The sequence below is a fragment of the Folsomia candida genome, unplaced genomic scaffold, assembly GCF_002217175.1.
Source record: "Folsomia candida strain VU population unplaced genomic scaffold, ASM221717v1 Fcan01_Sc006, whole genome shotgun sequence".
Taxonomy (NCBI): domain Eukaryota; kingdom Metazoa; phylum Arthropoda; class Collembola; order Entomobryomorpha; family Isotomidae; genus Folsomia; species Folsomia candida.
In genome coordinates, this window is record NW_019091198.1 from 846,602 (window position 1) to 867,035 (window position 20,434).

At 37.9% G+C, this 20,434-nt stretch overlaps 2 protein-coding genes and 1 long non-coding RNA gene across 11 annotated transcripts in view; 1 reads left to right on the forward strand and 2 right to left on the reverse strand.

Annotated features, from left to right (window-relative positions):
• LOC110850879 (gamma-aminobutyric acid receptor alpha-like) lies at positions 1-15,690 on the forward strand. 2 transcript variants are annotated; one of them, XM_022098476.2, is made up of 14 exons: positions 1-1,436; positions 1,509-1,642; positions 5,000-5,067; positions 5,493-5,522; positions 5,632-5,822; positions 6,932-7,014; positions 7,692-7,823; positions 7,897-8,036; positions 8,133-8,166; positions 8,257-8,417; positions 14,098-14,235; positions 14,545-14,689; positions 14,761-14,840; positions 15,229-15,690. In XM_022098476.2, the coding sequence occupies exons 1-14, from the start codon at positions 1,390-1,392 to the stop codon at positions 15,337-15,339; spliced, it is 1,494 nt and encodes a 497-aa protein (XP_021954168.2). In that variant the 5' UTR covers positions 1-1,389; the 3' UTR covers positions 15,340-15,690. The 2 variants fall into 2 exon arrangements, with proteins under 2 accessions (XP_021954168.2, XP_035708508.1); XM_035852615.1 differs by lacking the exons at positions 1-1,436; positions 1,509-1,642 and adding an exon at positions 3,416-3,498.
• LOC118435993 lies at positions 1,508-2,929 on the reverse strand. Its single transcript, XR_004835108.1, has 2 exons — positions 2,457-2,929; positions 1,508-1,563 (listed from the first exon to the last, which is right to left on the reverse strand). It is a non-coding gene; the product is annotated as an uncharacterized LOC118435993 (long non-coding RNA).
• Positions 15,515-20,434, reverse strand: part of LOC110850880 (gamma-aminobutyric acid receptor alpha-like) — a 20,107-nt gene continuing 15,187 nt past the window's right edge. For 3 of the 8 annotated variants that reach the window (XM_035852608.1, XM_035852607.1, XM_035852612.1), the window contains 10 exons: positions 20,257-20,433; positions 20,089-20,171; positions 19,378-19,423; positions 19,230-19,318; positions 18,487-18,639; positions 17,927-17,964; positions 17,740-17,854; positions 17,288-17,421; positions 17,106-17,210; positions 15,515-17,038 (listed from right to left, as the gene is read on the reverse strand). In XM_035852608.1, the coding sequence (XP_035708501.1) occupies positions 16,676-17,038; positions 17,106-17,210; positions 17,288-17,421; positions 17,740-17,854; positions 17,927-17,964; positions 18,487-18,639; positions 19,230-19,318; positions 19,378-19,423; positions 20,089-20,171; positions 20,257-20,433 (1,303 nt within the window). In that variant the 3' untranslated portion in view covers positions 15,515-16,675. The remainder of the gene's footprint in view (positions 17,039-17,105; positions 17,211-17,287; positions 17,422-17,739; positions 17,855-17,926; positions 17,965-18,486; positions 18,640-19,229; positions 19,319-19,377; positions 19,424-20,088; positions 20,172-20,256; position 20,434) is intronic. The other 5 variants (XM_035852611.1, XM_035852609.1, XM_035852614.1 and 2 more) reach the window with 3 other exon arrangements.

Here is a 20,434-nt window from a genome sequence, read left to right on the forward strand (position 1 = left end):
AGTTTGGCTCATGTTTTTCCTTTGGTTTTTTAAGAGTATCGTATAGAGAAAAAATTCAATTATCTGTGTCTTAACCTCAGAACCAACCGGAAGCTGGCTTATAGAGGATTTTTTTCTCATCTTTTCCGATCCGGGCCCTACACTACGTCCAACCATGAAAAGAAAAGAGTCACAACAACAAGCGAGGACCGGAGGAGACGAATCTAATCTGTATACGAAAACCTGACTGCCGTCAACCCTCGGTGTGCTAGCCACCTAAAAAAAAGATGGAAACTTTCTCCAGAAATGTGCTGTATAAATATGGACCGTCTTTTAACAACCACCACCACGCGAGATAAACGCTCATCCACACACTCACGATAATCACAATCTTAATATGTATGCCCACTTTGAGTTATCTTAACGAGTCTTGATAAGTCTTCGTAAAAGTGAACGGGGAAATGAGGAGACGTCGCGCTTTCATGGTCACCATGTTTTCTACACATTTTTGTACGTACTGAATAATACTTTGTAAAAAAGTATGCTTGCTTGGATTAGCATAAATTAGATTATTGAGAGCAAGATCATGGTAGTTCGTCACCTCTTTTTCACATATGGCGACCCAGTCAAACGGCAATCGTTACATTTGTCACCTCAAGTTGTACGTAAACAGCGTTTGTATGTATGTAGTTGGATTCAATTATTAAATCATAAGTAAATGTTTGTTATATGCAGGATATCATATTTAGTTACGTAACATCATTTCAGCAAGACTGGAACCATTTCATAATGTCGATTGTTGTTGCCCAACTTCACCCCCATGTCCTGAAGCCGGAAGGATGACAACTATCATAATGAACGCGTGCTTTTGCACTGCACCGGCACAACCCATGCATAATATCCATCCACTCGACTTTCTCTCACCCACACACACACAATTACTTACAGTCTCATCGTGTGTTCTCCTCCTGCTACTTATTTTAGCAGATGAACTGCAACTCTTGTTCCGTGGGCCCTGCAGACTTGGTTGGCTGTGGAGATACGTCCTTTCTAGGTACGTACTTTCATATGAGGACGCAGAGTGAGGACGGCGAGGCTCTCACCTGCTCAACAACTCTCAACTTTCTCCATCCTCCGCTCTCTCCGTGCTTAAGTTTGATCTGCTAAAACGAGGAGAGTGAGACGACTCTGGTTGAGATTCTCATCCCCAAACCTCAGTCATCATCAGTCTGGAACACACCACTTTTACAGTCTGCTTATCATAATGTGTCGCGGGTTATCAACAAATTTCAACAATTGTAAATTGAAATACTACATCTCACTCAATAGTTAGTGTCTCACTCAGTTGTTCTACATAATTGTAACGGGGGTTGTAAAGTAGTCGTCCCGGCTTATACGTTTTGCTGAAGGATGAAAATCTTGATCTGTGCTCACCTTACGTTTTTATATTTTTTGTGGTAAGAACTAAAAAGAGGTGGATGGAGGGAATTGAACTTTGTGTGTTTTACTGATGACTTTCTTGGTTGAAGGGTTGACGACATGGCCGTGGCGACACAGGGAGGCGGAGAAGGGAGTAATGATCTCCTGTTCAAAAACATTACTCAAATATTGGACTTATTACTTAAGGATTACGACAACTCGCAGCATCCCAACTATCAAGAGGGTGAGTTCTTGTCTTTTGTATTTATTTGCACTAGTGAGAATTAAGAACCTTGAAATATTAAGAAGCTTGAATTGACTAGTTCTTAATCAGAACAACAAAACCCACTTGTCCATGACCCACTAATTTCATTAATCCCAACAAAGTGAAAGTAATTACAATGTTAAGTGGGCATTCATTTACTCGTTTTTGTTTTCACTTTTTTCAATTCAATAAGTTTTATCCAAGGATGTGACTGACTGACTGCCTGCTATGCATGATAACCCACGTCTGGTTTCAACACCCAGTCAGTCATTAAGAGCATAGCCGAGTAGAATCAAAAGAACAATCAAATCCAAGAGTTAATTCACAACTGGATTGAATTAGGCAAAGTGTTGACTCTTATAAATGGATTTCCATCTTGAAATAATGGACTTACAAAGTTTTGATTCAATGAGAAACCAATTAAAATGAGGGCAAGTTCTTTCTTTCAGTAAAGTCTGATCTTGAGTTTAAATCCGCAGCCAATTCCTAATTTTTCTGGGTGTATTCAAACTGTGGGCAAATGTCAATTTACTTCGACTTGGGGTTTGGTTTGGTTGCACTTTGGTGGGAATAAAAATGTTGAACCGTTTTACTCAGGACAAATTTTCAAAATGCTTGACCATGCGGAAGTGCGTAGAATAAAAAATGTGTACTTGAACTGAAAGCTGGGATGAAAATAGAACTGAAAACTGGCAGAATTATATATTTTTAAGATTGTGCGGACAACTTGCTTTATTATTCCGTGTATTTTCTCATGCACGAAATCGGCGAGTATGTAGTAGTTTTGACTTACTTATTTGTACATGGTGTTGTTTGGAGAAAGTGCATGATTCGTATGATTTCCAACGCTTTACTCATTCAATCACGATTAACCATTAAGCACCTGACCAGACTGCCAATCTCTCCGCGAACTTATTTATTCGACCACTTTTATTCACTTTCCTCTCCCCAAGCTTTCACTCCGCCTAGTCAATGAGCGAATCATATTGCGATTTCTTTACCCTCACCAGGAAATAAAAAACCAAAGAGTGCAACCACAAACTCAGTTCTTTTTTGGGAAGCTCAACGTAGAATATCAAAAATTTATGTGTTAATCAAATAATCATAATCAATCACTTTATCTGAGAACGCGGAGTTGAAATTGTATTCAAGTTTCCGGAAGTAACCACCCACACTCAACGGTACACTTAAGAATGAAGATGTAATAACATGTGAAATTTTAAAAGTAAGTAGAGTGCTGGTATCATGGCTAAAATTTCGCATGAGATTTGCACAATGCACTTGCAAAGTACGAAGTTGAACTGCAGGAGCTAAAATTTCATCAAATCCAGTAATAATTTCATTTAACCATGTAAAGTTTCCGGTGGCCTTCACTCATTGCACACAAAGTGGTAAAGAACTGTCAGTTGTCAGAGAACAAGAATGAGAATATTTGTACTACTTTGGTCCGTATTTGACACTTTTCTGTCCACATTGCTCAGAGCTGAGGAGAGGTTTTAGTGAGGATGCGAGAAGATATAACGAACTATCGACGACTGTACCACAAACAAAGTAGGAAATGACAGCTAGAGGTGGTGTTCTTCTGAAACGTTCCAATTTCTCAGTTATCCTTCCTCCCGTCGTCGCCCAGACTATAAAAAATCTCACCAAAGAGGAAAATGGACGTGATCAAATATTGAGGTCTGTGGCCGGACATTAAAAAAGCTGATGCAGATATCCCTCAGGCATCAAAATGTTCTTGGAGAAGTTCTAATATTCTCCATCCGTCGAGATTGTCCGTCTGCAATGTTACTTAACTGCAAAGGTGTGACTTTGTGAATTGAATTGCTCAAATGGTAGTTACTTTTTTTTACTGTGAGTAGACTACAATTTGTGTTATTTTGAAATTCTCCAGTACATTTTATTGTTTTTAAAGCTGAGATTCGTGGGAATATTTATAATCTGATATATGCTCATGGTGGTATTACAATGGTTTCAGTAACTGGTATCGCCTTTAGTTTATGTATTTCATTTTCCATTAAAAACTCGTATATTACATAAAATTATCACCAGTATAGATTTAGGCAATCAAAATTATGATTGCATAAGTGCATTATTTAAGTTTTCTTTCATTTTCTTTGTTGAACTTTTACCAAAAGAATTTTGCAATCCTCTTTCGTTCCTGAATTCTTTACACATAAAGTATCCCAGCTTATTCTATTTGCACAATTAAAACCATGCTTTTTAGAAATTCGTGTCAAAGTATTAATTATTATTTAACAAGCTTGTAATTGAGAAATAGAGCATCACTAATTACTATCATAAACTTTCCTTTTAACATCCTGCAAAAATTTAACGTGCTCCAGCCGTCGATGTTGATGTGCTTATATAATAGCGTTCCACCGAGTTTTTGAGAGGATGTCATAAAAGTGAAGGGTTTCTTTGCCCAAAAAATGAGTAGTGTCACTTTTCCCGTGAAGTGAATGAGATCAAACTGACTGACACACCACTAATACCACTGAAATATTGCACCCACAGATTGTCTCATTATCTCGGAACTGCTTCACGTGGAGCTATATTCGTTCGTATATACACCGAACCCCTTCAGCTTCACTTAGCCCCAAATATTTCAATGTAATAAAAATTTATCGATCCACTTAAGTATTTATGTGTCAAGTAGTGTTGCCATTTTCCATGCCGTGAACTTTTTGCAATTTTTTGCATTCAATGACCGCCAAACTTGATCATTTAATGAGTAGACATAACATTTTGCAGCCAGCTTAGATGAACATAAATGAATGTCCAATATCAATTAAATGTAGTACGGACAAAGCGACAAAATCAGTTAAATAAACATGACGAACGGCATAATAGCACTCTGCGCTTTTGGGCTGGATGAAAAATAAAACAAAGTTTCCAGCTACTTACATAAATATTATCATAAATATTAATGGCACCACATGAATGAGACAACAATGTAAAAATATCATATGTCTTAAACAATATTGCAGCATTTGGCAGTTTTATTTGAAAGCGCTTATCAATTTATTAGAAGGATTTTGGCCGCAAGTGTAAAAGCTGTGGTTGTAATTGAATTGAATGGGTGAGATTGCTGCATTTGTTCTTCTGGAGACTTTATTTGTCAAGTTGGAAAATTATGATGACTTTTCAAATCCTGTTTATGATATGACAAGAGTGGGATGAAAAGAATGAGGGACTTTGTACAATTGTTGCCTTAATGGAGCCACAGTTGTGTAGTTATGTAGTACTGGCTAAGTAATTAGGATTGACTCGTATTAGCTCGCAAGTTATACTAATTATTGCACTAAATTAAAACATTTTCTATTTTTGGGACAGGGAGACCGACCACAATTAGGACAAATATTCTTATAAAGTCGATGGGGCCTATTTCAGAGCTAGATATGGTAAGTACAGGCAATTTATTAAATCAATTTTATAATTTTGGTATATTCCTCTCAATCTAACTGATAATTAAGTGTTTAACAATATCCAAATTAAATTAAGATTTAAATCTTATTATATTTAAATCATAAGATTTAAATCAGACAGTTTTTTTGCATTGTTCTTCCGTGTAAGGTTTCTCGTGTAATTGCACAAGTCTAAATGGAGTTCCTGAAAGACGGTGAAAGTGAGAGATCGGAATCCATATAACTTATTCAATAATTGCATACACTTCCAGTGCCCAGAAAAATTAAACTACATCCCAAAAAAGTGGTGCAAATTTCTCTAAAACTTTTTAAAGTAGCAAGATTTCACTAAAACGTGCCCATTTGCTTCTCTCTTGACAATCTAATTGAATTTCTCTTTGTTTCCTTTATTAACTCTGTAGGACTACTCAATGGATTGTTACTTTCGTCAGGTGAGGTGCATACGTACACGCCCCAAACTATCCAGTACTGGATTGATTAACTTTATTTCCACCTGTTTTCATGGCTTTCTCTTTTCCGTGGTGATTGTTTTCCATTCAGTCGTGGCGTGACCCTCGGCTCAGTTTTCGTGGTCCAGTGGACAAGCTGAGCCTGAACATTAAGATGTTGGAGAGGCTCTGGCGACCAGATACTTACTTTCACAATGGGAAGAACTCGTACGTGCATACCATCACCGTTCCTAACAAGCTGCTCCGCATAAGTCAGGAAGGAGACATTCTTTACTCCATGAGGTGAGACTCTCCGCTGCTGCTGGTCAGTTCGTCCGACCATCTAAATTGATTCCCTGTTGTGCTGTTTCCTTTGTATGTGCTGGTGGTGGTGCAAGATATTGTAAAGAAATTATTTCTCTGGGATGGAAAATCTCCCGCTCTCGTATACTTCGTGATGTAAATGAGGCCAAACTGAGTCTTTTTCCCTCCCACAGAGATATTTGCTCTGCAATAACATACTTTTTGGTACTCTTATTATTCCAAAAATGGAATCCAATTCACAAATGCCATTTTTATTGGAAAACTGGTTGTGCAACGGGCAGCAGACGAACCCTGTCTCATTTTCCCCAATCTGCCCAACTAGTCGATTTTCTCCTCGTATCATGATGGTTGGATCGTAGTTATTCAACCAAATGAGGAACGGAACCCCCTCCATTTCACTTTCCTCCTACTTCATGTAATTCCCCACTTAAGTGAAAGCACAATCTACTACCACGACTGTTTTGTGCTGTCAGTGTTGTTGAGATAAAAAAAGTGAGGAGATGAGACCGTTGCCTATCGCGTATACAGCCTCTTATCCAAATGGCTTATTTACTTTGAGGGAGTTACACACATTCCCATCACCTTTCTTTCTTGTTGTTATGTCCTATTGGGCGGGGAAGGAGGAGGAAAGTGAAAGCTAGCTTTCTCGTCTTATTGTCTGCGTATTTAGCGGTGTGGATGTAAGTATATGCTGTCAGCTCTTCTTTTGAGATGTCTCTCTCCATCAGACCAGAACACACAGCAGGAGAGCATAATATATATCTCTTGAGAAGAGACGAATGAATGGGCAAGGCAGCCTGTGTAGTGCTACTGCCTATTAAAGGGTAAATTAGCCGAGGAAAGTGAAGGAGCTATTCAATCACTCGTGGTTGAGTGTCGATCAGGATCAAATGCCAATATTTTCTCATTTTTTGTCCAACATGAATACAGAAAGGTATCAAAATAATGCGGAAATGATACTATGTTTTTATCGTTTTCCTTTTTCTGCCTATCGCTTAATCGTCGTTGATAACTTCCTTCGTAGTTGATGCACAGATTTGGTAGAGAAGACTAATATTTATGATTTGAGAATAATACTTATCTTTCAGGTTGACCATTAAGGCGAAATGTCCAATGTGCTTGAGGAACTTTCCAATGGACACGCAATCTTGTCCTCTAATTATTGGCAGTTGTAAGTTGCAAGAAATTTTCGTATTTTAATCATAACCCATCAGATAAGTTTTCTGGACTTGTTTCCACAACTTTCATCCGATTCGAGAAACCTGGCATTTGGTTAGAAATTGTATTTTCTGTATTAAAAATTGTAGCCAAACTTGTATATAAAGATGAGATGATTTTGTCAAGCAATTCTGACTTGAACCTGTTCGTTCGTAGACATACGTACATAATATTTCATCCCTTTTCCGAGTAACTCTGGCACAATATTTCACTGGAAATCTAGTGTCACGTACAACACAATTTGTGACAGAGATGGGTGACATGCTCATACATTTTTAATGAGTAAACATTGTAATCTGTGCACCGCGATCTGTCAAGTGTTTTCTTTTTAGAGAAATGTCGGTTTTTTAGGAAAAAAATGTTCAGTTAACAACAACATTTTGAGTGCCCACTTATACTTTTTGTGTATTACGACGGCTGGTGATGAATTTGGGAAATGAGGTACAATATCGTGTCGCACATTTTTCTAATAGATATAAAATATTCAAGTATCCTCATGCATTGTGCGTGAACATGTAATTTGTTGTCATCTTATCAATCATCTACTATTACTTTGTTTAATTAGAATCAGAATTATTCAAGTGACGCACAGTGCACATTCAATTTCCATGTTTTCAATCTGCTTATTAGATGCCTACACTTCTCAGCATATTGTTTACCACTGGGACAAGTCAGGGGTTGCATTTGTCGCTGGGATGACGCTGTCCCAATTTGACCTGACTAGTTCTCCATATCAAAATCTAACTCTGATCAGGAAAGAGGGTAAGAAGTTGGCTTGCTATGTTATCAATGCTTGGAATCACAGAGACATGTTATCACACTTTGCTTGTCTCAGGAAAGACCAATTTACCTCCGGGGTTGTATTCCGTGCTTCAAGTAAACTTCAACCTGGAACGACATGCAGGATACTTTTTGATACAAGTGTATGTCCCCTGTGTCCTGATTGTGGTCCTTTCCTGGGTATCATTTTGGATCGTAAGCAACCATTCTGCATTTTAATCATTATTTTTTTATTCTTATGATGATATATTTACCTACTGTTCAAAAACCTAACTTTGGATTTGTTCTTAGAACAGGGAAGCCACAAGTGACCGGGTGGGACTGGGTGCGTACACCGCTTGATATCAGATTTATACTTACTTAACTCTACGTCCATATAATAATTAATTCACCGAGATATTTCATTGTTCCGCAGGAATCACAGCCGTTCTGACCCTCTCAACAATCTCTCTCGACTCGCGAACTGATTTACCCAAAGTTCATTACGCAACTGCCTTGGACTGGTTTCTGCTGGCATGCTTTGGATATTGTATGGCCACATTGTTGGAGTTTTCGGGAGTTCATTACTTCACAAAGGTGAGTGAGCGAGGATTGTGTGGAACTTTAATTCCTTTTTTGTCTCCAATTTGTACACATGGGTAAATCACAAAAAGCTCAAATGCGCCTCTCTGTCCCTGTCTCTCTGTCTGTTATAACTTTCTCCTAGAGTCAGAATCAGATGTGCAATGTCATGAGCAGAAGAGGTGAGCATCATTTACCTGTGCACCACGTATGTATGTATGACAGACAATCACAGTCGATTATCATACCATTAAAATTACTGGGAGATGAAATTGGAAAGTTTGGAAATGCCAGTCTGAAACATGTCTGAAACACGAGCCACCATAACGTATATTACATAATTACTTACTCTGTGAAGCATGAGAGTAGGACTAGCTAGACTAATTTCCTGCTCGTCTCTGTTTTTTTCCGGTGTGAATGTACGTACGCCGACTGTAATGTGAGTACATGTGTATGTATCATGGCTCACTCGTAGCGAAGCGATGGGTATTCAACTGATGATCCAGCTTTTCTTCTTTCTTTTCTGCACACAATTGCATTCCGTTTGCATCTGCTGCAGAAGAAGCAGAGCAATAATAAGAATGCTGTCCTTGCAGAATCAGTGACTGATTTGGCTTGATATTTGTACATGTGCTGCTGTGCTGTGTGTGGTTGAGTACGTATTTTGCATACGATTGTATGTGCCGCTCTGGTAGCGAGCGAGCTTTTATCTTGCATTATTATGTTCCCTTTCACCACAAATCCATAAGTGTCTTACATGAAATGAAATCCACACACGGAAGAAAGAGGCAGAGTGATGTCGGATGAAATGAAAAATCAATCAGGGAACGAACCTCTCTTCTTCTACTTTCTCCCCATCCGCGTCCGTCCACTTACAACAATGCAATCCAAATCTCGAGACAGGATAAGATGTAGGATTTGCTAAAACCCACGAACAGACAAGATAGGATCAGATGAGACTTTGATTTGGCTGGTGGGAGGGTATGGATACTGTAGTCAGTCATGGTCGGCTATAATATCAATCGGCTGACAAGAGGCGATTTTCCGTACTTACTTCCTCCTCCTCCTCGTACAGAGTCAAGTGCATAATATGGAATCTTTGATCATTATTCAGCTACTTTCTCTCATTTTGAAAGGTATACACATCTCCGGAGAATGAAATTGTGCCGATGTTGCTGCCATTTTATGTCATCATCTCGAAACGCACTACATTTAATTTCTGGTTTCGAAAGTGACAAGCTAATTATATTCTTAGTAATTAATACGCGTGTAATTCCTTCAAAGAACAAAAGTGCTGAGCAATAGGATACGCAATATGCTGATATGTGAGAGGCATAGGTTTATGTACAATTCGAGTATTTGGTGAAAGCAGGAGGAGACGGAAATAGATAGTTTTACGAAAATGGGCCCCATACGCACAAGAAAGACAACTGCGACTGGGCAATTAATAATCCTCCAACCCAAGCAAATAAGGAATTCAAGTTTGGGGGAGAAAGTGACAGAGAACTGACATTATGAATCTACATCCGACTCCATTATATTTTAGAGAATGTATGCAGCGGAGCAGTTTTAGTAGCATAATGTACATTATGCTGCTAAAACTGTTACCCTTCATGTAGGAAAATTCCAACAGCGTCCTCAATTTATCTTAACTTTACAATTTAGTAGAAAGTAAAATGCTTTACACAAATATCGCCCATACTTTCTCTCCTAAAGTTATTTATGTGTATATAGGGCTATGAATTATGATGCATTCATATTTTATACCAAAGACCTTGTTACAGCAAAACCTTGAAACTTGTCTGCCTTGCCATCACATAAATTGATCCGATTATAAAGTATCCGAAAATTCTTCCATCAGCATCTTCCATCATTCCCTCGTATTAATAAATGTTAACAATATCACAAAACGGATGGAAATGGGGATTAGGTTTTTACCGTGAAGTTGAAGAAATGGGTGTGAAAGTGTGAGTGGTGGTTGGTTGGGGAATGTTCTTATTAGTATTATTTGCTCTTCCATTAGTTTGTTAGCACAACTTTTTTCTTGTTCTTCTCGTTGAGAATGAAGACCGTAAGAACTGGAATGAATCCTCGTTTTGAAAAATGCGACGGAAATTGACTTCGTCCTTGGGATGACGTTTCAATAAAAATCATTTTGATGTTGCTGTGCTTCGCATTCATACTTATTTATTCGCTGTTTGATGTCTTTATTCATGTTCAAGTTGTACAGAGCAGCATGATCTCCGTTGCCCCATCATCGCATCGTTCGGTTCCCCTCTGTTTGCTCTCAATAAAGTCGAAGGAACCAAACAAAGTGCTGGTCGTCGTGTCCAAAATGTGTACCAGGATCTTAATAAAAGTAAAAGTTGAGCTTGTTGTCTGCTTGGTCTCGAGAAATTTCTTTGAGAGAAAGCACGTCAAATGTGAGTATATTAATTCAACGGCTGTCTATCTAGGCTGTAAATTGGCTTGTATTGTATTGTAATTGGCTGGATATGTAGTAGAGGAGTTTAATTTACTAGAGTTCATGCCAAGCTATGCAATGGGACAACGATGCCGTAGTAAAGAGAAAGCAGTGCATTTGATATGGAAAATGAACAATTCTAATGAAAAATAAGACAATATAACATCAATTTTACAGATGCAAGATTGAGGATAATGTACCTAGATTTAATGAAATTCTCATCTTCAAGTCCATGATTTATTACTTGACTTCCAATGTATCTAATTAAATTGCAAGTTCAAAATCATTACGAGGAAAGCAAATTTGCTCGCAATTTCTTCCTGTTCCGTGAAAAACTTTACAAAAACTAAATTCTTGGCTACACAATTTTACTTTGTTGTACAAAACTTGATTCATTTCATGACTAATTTCTTGCACTGAAAACACCTGTAAGATTACTAGCTTCACACATTAAATTTGCCCCAGTTACAATTGTTTTCATGAAATGCAGATTTGAGACACTGAAAGTTCCTTGTCTCTGCATATGCATATTGTATTCTTATCCAGTTCCTTGTTCTATGCGGATATAATCATTCTGTAAAAGAACAAATGGGCACTACTTCTTTCAACACTCGATTCTTAGTATGCAGCCAAAGCTCAGATTTCACTCCTCGCAAGGTTTCTAGACGATGGATTGTTTACTTCCATCCACTTACTTATACTCCAACTGGGACCGAATAAAGAGCTGGTCAAAACTCCGTTTAAAACTTTCCTTCTTCAAAACTATTGCATCCACCAGCCAACTCCTCACTCAGTCTGCTTTCCTCTCGAATGCACTCAGTCCAGGAAATCCGGATGGGGTTGGTGGTTTGGGTAGTGGTGAAAGTGTGTGATATGTACGTTCTATTAAATTCAACCCTGACTCTAGATTCGCGTCCGTGCGGACGATTCACATATTCGTATTTGTGTGCGGATACTGTGTCCATGTTCGATTCGAGAATGTGCATTAAGTTTTTTAAAAACTTTAAAATATGAAATAAATAAAATATCTTTTTTTTTGCGGAGAAAGTATTTCCTGCTGCTACACTTTGGAGGAGGAGGAAGATGTGAAAGTGCACGTGTTTTGAGGCCCAATATGAATGGAAATATGAGACGATGACGATTATACGTTCTGGTCTGTGGTGTCATATGATATTGGAATTCTCTGTGCAGAACAAGACTCTTTGTGTCTTCTGGTCTGGTCGAGTCTGGTCTGACTGAATTGAAAAACTGGGATTTTTAAGTTCGAAACATCATCTGTAGCATGCGAAGTTTGGAATTTATTCAGATTTCTTAAAGTAAACTTTTATCTCTTTGAATTCACTTCCGCCCAGTTGGGAGAATTAGCCTCGTCTTACCTGCTTGTCCCGTTGTTGGTTGAATTGATTTCAGTCGACTGAATCGACTATTTAACCTCGAGTGAGTGGTTACACACTGCTTTACAAAGAGGACCCAAGGACACATACACACTCCAACTTGCTTTTCCATTCGAAGAGATTTTTAGGTGAAAATCTACAAAAAGTGGATTTCAAGTACCGACTTAAACTTGGTGTTAGAAGGGGTGTTAAAATGAGTCAATGAGTTAAGATTTATATAAATGGCAGGTCGGAAATTCAGAGTCGCAGTGGTGACGTTCATTCAAAAACAATTAATTATGCAAGCCAAATATTATGAATTCTACAAGGATATCCCAATTTGCATATTTCTATAGACCTATTAATACCACGAAGACGTAAATACGGGGAATTTATACCCAACCGAATGACATTTTGATGCTCAATGCATGGGTAAGTAAATACGTAGGAGGAAAATGTCACAGAAATTCAGTTGTTTAATATTTGTCACTTTATTTGTGTCCATTTTGGTCCCTATTGACTTAGTCATCATTTATTTTGCGGGGATGTTTCATCTTTACGTTGTAAATACTTTGTGAAAGGCTAACTTGAGTCAAGCGAACGGCAAATTCACGGTGTGTGGGGTGAGTGAGACTCGTCGACTTATTTGTGTTGAGATAGATATGGGGAAAGCCGATCTAGTGAACAAAGGATAAAGGCAGTGCGATTTATGGGGACGAAGGAACGGTGAAAGTTTCATTTTCAGTGTTGGCATACTGCTTGTCCTTGTCCATGTCAGATAGAAAATCACCATTTAGTTCACTCGAGCACAATGACTCTCCGAGTTTAGGTTGCATTTCATCCTCATCTTCTGGATATGAAACCTCAGCCAACCACTCATTGTAAATGCATTAATCCGAAGTCCTCTCAAGCTGGATTTCAATCTGATTCTTGATTTTCATATTCGATTTGACATTTCTAATATGTAAAAAAAATGTCCTAATTTTATGTGAAAGGGGAAAATAGTAGTTTCACCTTTGTGGAAACGCAGCTCCGTATAAACGATTTAATGGGGTAGCAGTGTCTCTATTCACGTCGGGATTCATTCATCTTCGCCTCCAGAATCTACCTTAATTTACTTCATCTGCGGATCATTACTCATTTTTGATTCATCCAACCTTCAAAACCTTCAACCTTCCGTATAAACCTTCAACCTTCCACCGCTGAAAAAATGAGCCATTTACTTCAAAACCACGAGCATAACGAGGACTTGAGGTGCCGCACAAGCAAAATTTCATTTCGTAAATGCAACAGATTTCTGAACCGAACTACCTCAATGAATTCATGATTCACCCATTAAGCGATTCCATCCAGGTTTTATTTATTTATCAAAATCTGTAATATGCATTAAGCTGTTTTATCCACGGCTAGATTATAGATGTAAAAATGGAGATGCAAACGCTTTCTTGACACGAGGTACATAAATTTCTTGTTATTGTTCAACAGGAGGTATTACAGCAAGACTTAGATGGAAAGCTTACACTGTGAAATTTAGTTTGGAGGAAATCCTCTTCGGAAATTAATTTTAAAGCTGGGTAATCTAATAACCTGTCCTGAGATGAGGATGACAGGCACGCCAGACATAGGCAAAGAAACTAATGAGGGCAGAGACTGAAATATGAGGCTCACACTTTAGATATTTCAAATAAGGTTACAAAACCGTTTTAAACTTTTATGACTCGAAGGTCATAAATCTAGTTTGTTTTTGAGTTGCCTGCAAATCGCTGATAACTTTGAAGCATGGATGGCGACTATGCGCTGGTGATGGATTCATGACTGAAAATAAAGGAGAATATATGATTATATACTGTGAATCTAGATTGGAAGCGGGGAGACGTTGGGGTTGGACGAGGAGGACGAATGGGACGTCGATGAAGACGACGATGAAGAGTGGACCATATCTCACAAGGTGCCAGAGGTCAACTGTTCGGTCGTTTACAATGTTCAGGAATCCGTGGTATGTCAAGTTGTGTTTTGCTTTGGTAGGAGGAAGGAATTACGTTTTGGGAATTCCAAAAAATGCTTCAAACAGATCTTTTACTTGGCTGAGTGAGTTTACGCTTCACTTTCATGTGACCTTTGAGCTTGGAATAACAAACATGACCCGAGAACCAAGCAAAACAAAAAAGTTCCGGAAGGTTTTCGTTTACATATCTTATTTTCTCAATTTCCGTTCAATTCAGGGATTTAACAAGCACTTATGTTCTGTTGACAGCAATTTATGTCATTACAGGATTTTATAAGTTTAAAAAATAATAATTCACAGCAAGATGGACACTTTGGGTGGCGGGGAAATCCCATCGAAGTGTACGAGACGACACCCTCGAAAAGCATGGAGTCAAAGGAAACTCAAACGGAGAGGAAAATGTCCTGTTTCCGGCAATTTCTTCGCTGTGTGGTTGCTGATCTCGGTAAGTACTGCTTGCATATGAGGATTCCAACATTATGCTCAACTTATTTATTTACCCGAGAAATTTATTAGAATTCCGCAGGGAAAGAATGAGAGCCTCGATTGCCGAAAGCTCAACAAACTCAGTGTCCAAAATTGACCGGATTTCTAGGGTAAGTGATTTATGGAGGCGTAAATATGACCTGTTTTCCTTGATTTGGAGCAAAGTTGCACGTTACCCATGTTTTGATACAAGGTTTTATTTCGTAGAACAACATTTTAACAAACGTAGTGTGATTTGGTTTAAGATTACATAAATTTTAATTATTTAACAAATCAGTATGTTGAACTCACTCGGAGTAGCTTTTTTCTTTGCTTTATTTCAAAGTACAATCTTAGCTTCTAAGTGCTTGTTTTTGTCTTGAACTCAAAAAGCTCTTGCCTTTTTCTTTCCATTATTGTTTCAAAGTATTGGCTGACTTTCTCTTTATCATCTTTCCCATCTCCAGCCACATTTATGCCCTTATTGAAACCTGAAGTTCGATTTGATCTCTCTTTCAGGTCTTGTTCCCAGTTTCTTTCACAATGTTGAACATTTTCTACTGGGTGATGTACTACCACATTAGTGACGAGTGTCCGAGAAATAGGGCAAATTTTGATTCGAGGCTGTGACAACTTTTTCATTTGTTACGTATATCTTTTAATAAAACAAAATCAAAATTCGAGTGGATGGAAATGCTTAATAATTATAGTGTGTTTAAATCCTTATTAAATTTGTAACGTTAATTGCACTCTTACAAATATGTAAATATAACATCGGAAGATAATTACAACTGTGTTACGCAAGTTTGCTCTGTAAACCATGATTTATTTTGTGGACAATTAATTTACAAAGAATTATAACTGCTTTGCCGTTGTTTCAATATGATTGGGAACATTCTAAATTTAAAGCATTGTAACAATTGTCAATTAAATAAGAGTTCAATAAAATATTTGTAAATCAATGAAATCCATTTGTAAATATGAATTTCTGAGCATTGTGATGATGACACGTCTCATTTAATGAGAAAGTTTAAACGCACACACATCTCTATATTTCTATATTGCATTCGATCCTGCTCTCGGTAGTACATTTAACGTTTCTAATATTGGGTAGGCTAACACAATTTCAGGTCACATGAACAACTATGTATTTTTGGTCGATCAACAACCAAAACTTTTATTCGTATTATACAATTAATACTTAATGACTTGCATTTGTACATTAATCTTCTTCACAATTATTTCTCTGCGCATACTGACTCAAAAATTTATATAATACTCAGCGAAATACAATCAGACGAAACCTGCAGACTATTCCCACCTACACATGTACATGCATAGGTACTTTTACATAGAGAATTCTTTGAACTCACGCCGGCATTGTACTCTCACTATGCAATGTAACTAAATTCTAGGGATTTCAGATCAGAAATACACACACACGGCTTGTCAAGCAAGCGGATGAAATTCCTTGTTGTTGTTAAAATTGGATGCAACAAAAGTATTAAACTCGCAACAAAAATATCGTATCTCACACAATTCTGTCTAATATTTACTTACGGTTCTCCACTTTGATGACGCCGATAATGTCAACACAATTTGCACCACAACCAGAGCTTTTTTTACATCTATGTATGCAGATTACATTTAATAAGTAAATACTCTACACTTGTACTTGCAATTCATATAACAACAATTCTTAGCTTAAGATACATATATAACAACCATCCACTATATTTAATATGTATTACGCCTATTACCACAGACTCTCGTCGTGATCATCACCGTTCATTTTTATTACTTCTACGATATTATTATGACATGATTTTTATCCAAGTCTTTAAAAAACACATTATTGAACAGCTCTTTGGTTTCTTGGGACTGAACTCATTTTTTCTAGAATGGTTTCTTAGAATGGTTGATACATTGATTATTGGTCTCTTTTCACATGTTGTTGGAGGAGGTTTTACAAGTGTGGGGAATTCTTGTAGAGATACGAGTACCAGTAGAATACATTAATGGCGAGGAAGGATACAGGGAAAAACACTCTGGCGAATTGATCCACCTTCGACACAGAGTTGACACTCTCCATCTCGAGAAAATGCTTCCGTCCCTGCTTCCTACAGAAGGAGGCCCAGTTTGGAGGTGGGGGTGGAGTGGGTGGATTTCGCATGGAGGACGATGTCCTCCCTTCTCCCGAGGAGGAACTTCCCCCCATTCCACCATTATTCAGTCGGGGTGGTGGGGGCACTTCTATGATGGACATTTGCAAGCTTCTTACACTGGGGTCGCGTCGGATATCTAGATTTCCTACGCTTCGGATCCGGTTCTGAAAGATATGCATAGATTACATTCAGTTGGGTCAAATTTTAATCTGCTAAACTGCGTGGACTAACCGGATCCTCTGAACCACTATCGTCATCATCTTCTTCGGAAGACGAATCCTCATTAAAATAAACTTCTCCAGAGCCATATTTCGTGTGAAAATGGACAATTGCGAACTGGTTTCAAGAAAATTAAATTACTAAATTTATGTCCGACTAGTGATGATTTTAATAATAGACGTGTAAATAATTACCTGAATTATAGTCGCAAAAATAAAAGCAAAAGAGAGAAATACAAAAAAATCGAGGGCTGTTGGATAAGAAACTTTCGGCAAATCTGTTCTGGCTTCCAGGCCGAGAAACGTCATTGTTAGCACAGTTGTGACCCCTATATACAAATTGATAAATATTATACGCACACATTTTCACTGATGATGTTTATGATCGCAAATAACATTAATTAATAGATTAATAAGGATGAAAGAAGGAACAGATAGTTTGAATTAGATTGTTAAAACTCATGCACAAGAGTGAAATTTGTATTAGAATTACGACAGTAGGGTAGGAAGAGTAGCAAACATTTCTTATCAAAACTTTTGGCTTTCTAAACGATATGCAATTACTTAACACACAAATTGCAAGGGTTCTGGAGAGAATTGTTGTTTCACTAAATTTTTTGAGACAAAATCCGTATATATTTTTTTACCAAGGGACACACGGTCAGCCGTCGCTTCTCTGTTCAACCAGAAGGAAACCCAGCTTAAAATGACCAGCAAGGTGCATGGTCCATAAACTTGAATCAGAAAATTTCCCATATGACGCTAATCAAAGAAGAAGATAATGCCAATTAGCACTCGGGTCGAGATAAAATTATGGAGAAAATAAGGATTTACCTGAAGGTAAAAGTTGATATCTAGAGTGGAGTATTCTCCTACGATTTTAAAAATTGAGGAACGATTACAAATCAAGAAATCAAAGAAACATAATAATTAAATATTTTATGGGACCCTATTCGATTTATTTAATAGTCTGTAATGTTTTTTGTTTCGTATTCTGACATGTTTTTTAGTATTCCGTACTATAAGAAAAATTATTAAAATTTACGCAATAAGCAATACACCATCATTCAATGTGTAGAAAAGTGCACGTGCAACAGGTATCATTCACATGACAAAAAGCCATACAACGCCTTCGTCCAAAGCCAATTGCAGAATCTCATAGAAGCTCAGACCAGATGAGGAGCCAAGAACGGCGTTCTGATTGAAAAGCAATTAATAAAAAGCAGCAGCCAAATACCAGCCACAGGTGGAGAAAGGGAGAGAGGCCTGTTTCCCATGGAGGAGAGAGAAAGCAGGAGAGAAAGTAGAGCAAGAAAGGGTTGATGTTCTTTTTTAGCGGAGAGAGACCAGAACAGAAAAAAAACAGAAAACACACACGCACAACGAAATCTTACCCAACGTGACCCTGTCTGCCGTGGCTTCTCTGTTAATCCAAAATCCCACCCAGGAGACGAAGACAAGGAGGATGCAAGGGAAATATATTTGGATCAGGTAAAAACCAGTGTGTCTCCGCATGTAAAAGGTCGCTTCTAAAATGCTATGATCCCCTAATATCACGATAATAAAATAAATGTCGACTAATTAAACATTATCATCATCTCAGTTTTAAGCCATATCGCATCTTGTACTTTTCATGAAAAGCATTTCAGACATGATTTACATACATCGCAGTAGATATAGAAAGCCTTGGAGAACAGATAGATAAGTAGATGGATGAAAGATGTATGTGAAAAGTCATGCGTAAAAACCAATCACATTGATTATCGAGCTGAGGCACACATACAGAAATTGAGTGGTCATATCATATCTGCTGAAGAACGAATATTTGTGTCATCTGCTGCTACATATGTATGTAGGACATGTACGTATTCTGAATTGTGGGGAAGAATGAGACATTTATTTAGAGAACAGGGTAAGGAATCAATTAGTTTTTGAAGAATATAGGAAAAGTGTTAATCAGCGGAATTGTGCCACTTATACTCAGAATTAGCTTGTTGTGCAAAAATAGTGTCTTGACGTGGGAGAAACATGTTTGATTTGACATTTTGATGTTATGCACTTGTTTCAAAGCAAATAAAACAATAATATCGGAAAAAGGTTGAGATGACGAAACGCTTTGCCCACTCCACTCACTCACCCAATTTCATCTTCTCTGTTCCATTCCCTGATGGAGTCGAGATGAGATCGAATTGCGACATTTTCATGTCCAACGCAATGTCCACCGTCCTAAAAAAGGTTAGATGAAGAAATGTTTTCCAAGTAAAGTGTTAGGCAATACAACTCACCTATTGGCATTCCATCGGTATAAAACGTCCGAAATTGTGTAGCCGACTGCGTCACAGAATAAAATTGCAAGTAAATTTCCCTTATGCAGTTATTGTCCAGAATCCACAATTTTTGCAATTTGCCAAAAAGGATAACAATGGTACTGCATACATATGTAAAACGTCAGGATGAGGACGACGACACAGTACGTACATAAATAAAATCAATCTTTTGATTGTTCCTTAGTAGAATTGTGATCATCGTCATCCCCGATGGATCCCGATATGAATGACAGAAACGAAATGAATTGGAATTGATAGTGCGGAATGGTATTCATTCTCCGCGTCATTTTTTGTATGCGAAAGGCAAAACGTCTATTCTGTGGCAGGTATAAAAAATATAACCCGTCCTCATGTTCATGCATGTGTGTGAAGAAATGAATGTATGAATTTAAATGGGACTCTGATTGAAATAAATAAAAATAAAGGAATAGGAACGCCCTGCTTCATCCAATCCATTCCCCCGTGTTTTGCTCATTCTTTGATCTTTCCTCATAGATCTGGCTGGATGGCGAATTTAGTTGAAAGTAAAAACGCAACAGGATACTTTTGAAGCATGGAGGAGGGAATTGAGTAAAGGGATCCGACAATAAAAAGAATTTAGCTTTTGAGCACAATGACTGTGTGACATAAATCCGAAAGATGAGGAGTTGAGATTTTTAGAGTTCTTACAGCTCCCAAGTTTCAGGGGACAGCGTTGCGTGTCCATGGGAAAGTCTTCAAGGTTCATGGGACAACTGGCTTTGACGGTGAGTCTGAACATGAGAATCCGCACAGAACATTCTCCATTTAAACCGGATGTATGTAAATAGGAGTTAAATTGAGAAATCCGTATCTCACCTCGAAGAATAGAGCACCCTTCCATCCATTTTCAATCGGACAAACTTGTTGGGCGTCGTAATTGTGTGGAGGTAAGACTGCTTTCCGTTGTAAAAGTAAGTGTCGGGCTTCCAAATTTTCTCCAGCATGGAAATGCTCAAGGCCAAAGTGTCCCCTTTAGTAGAATGGTACTCTAGCC

What these genes read in the sequence shown, in the direction of transcription:
- LOC110850879 (XM_022098476.2), top strand. Translation starts at nt 1,390, where the DNA reads ATGAAAATCTTGATCTGTGCTCACCTTACGTTTTTATATTTTTTGTG. An exon ending in TGGATTGTTACTTTCGTCAG is followed by an intron (nt 5,523 to 5,631) that starts GTGAGGTGCATA and finishes TTTTCCATTCAG; the next exon opens with TCGTGGCGTGACCCTCGGCT. An exon ending in GAGTTCATTACTTCACAAAG is followed by an intron (nt 8,418 to 14,097) that starts GTGAGTGAGCGA and finishes CTGTGAATCTAG; the next exon opens with ATTGGAAGCGGGGAGACGTT.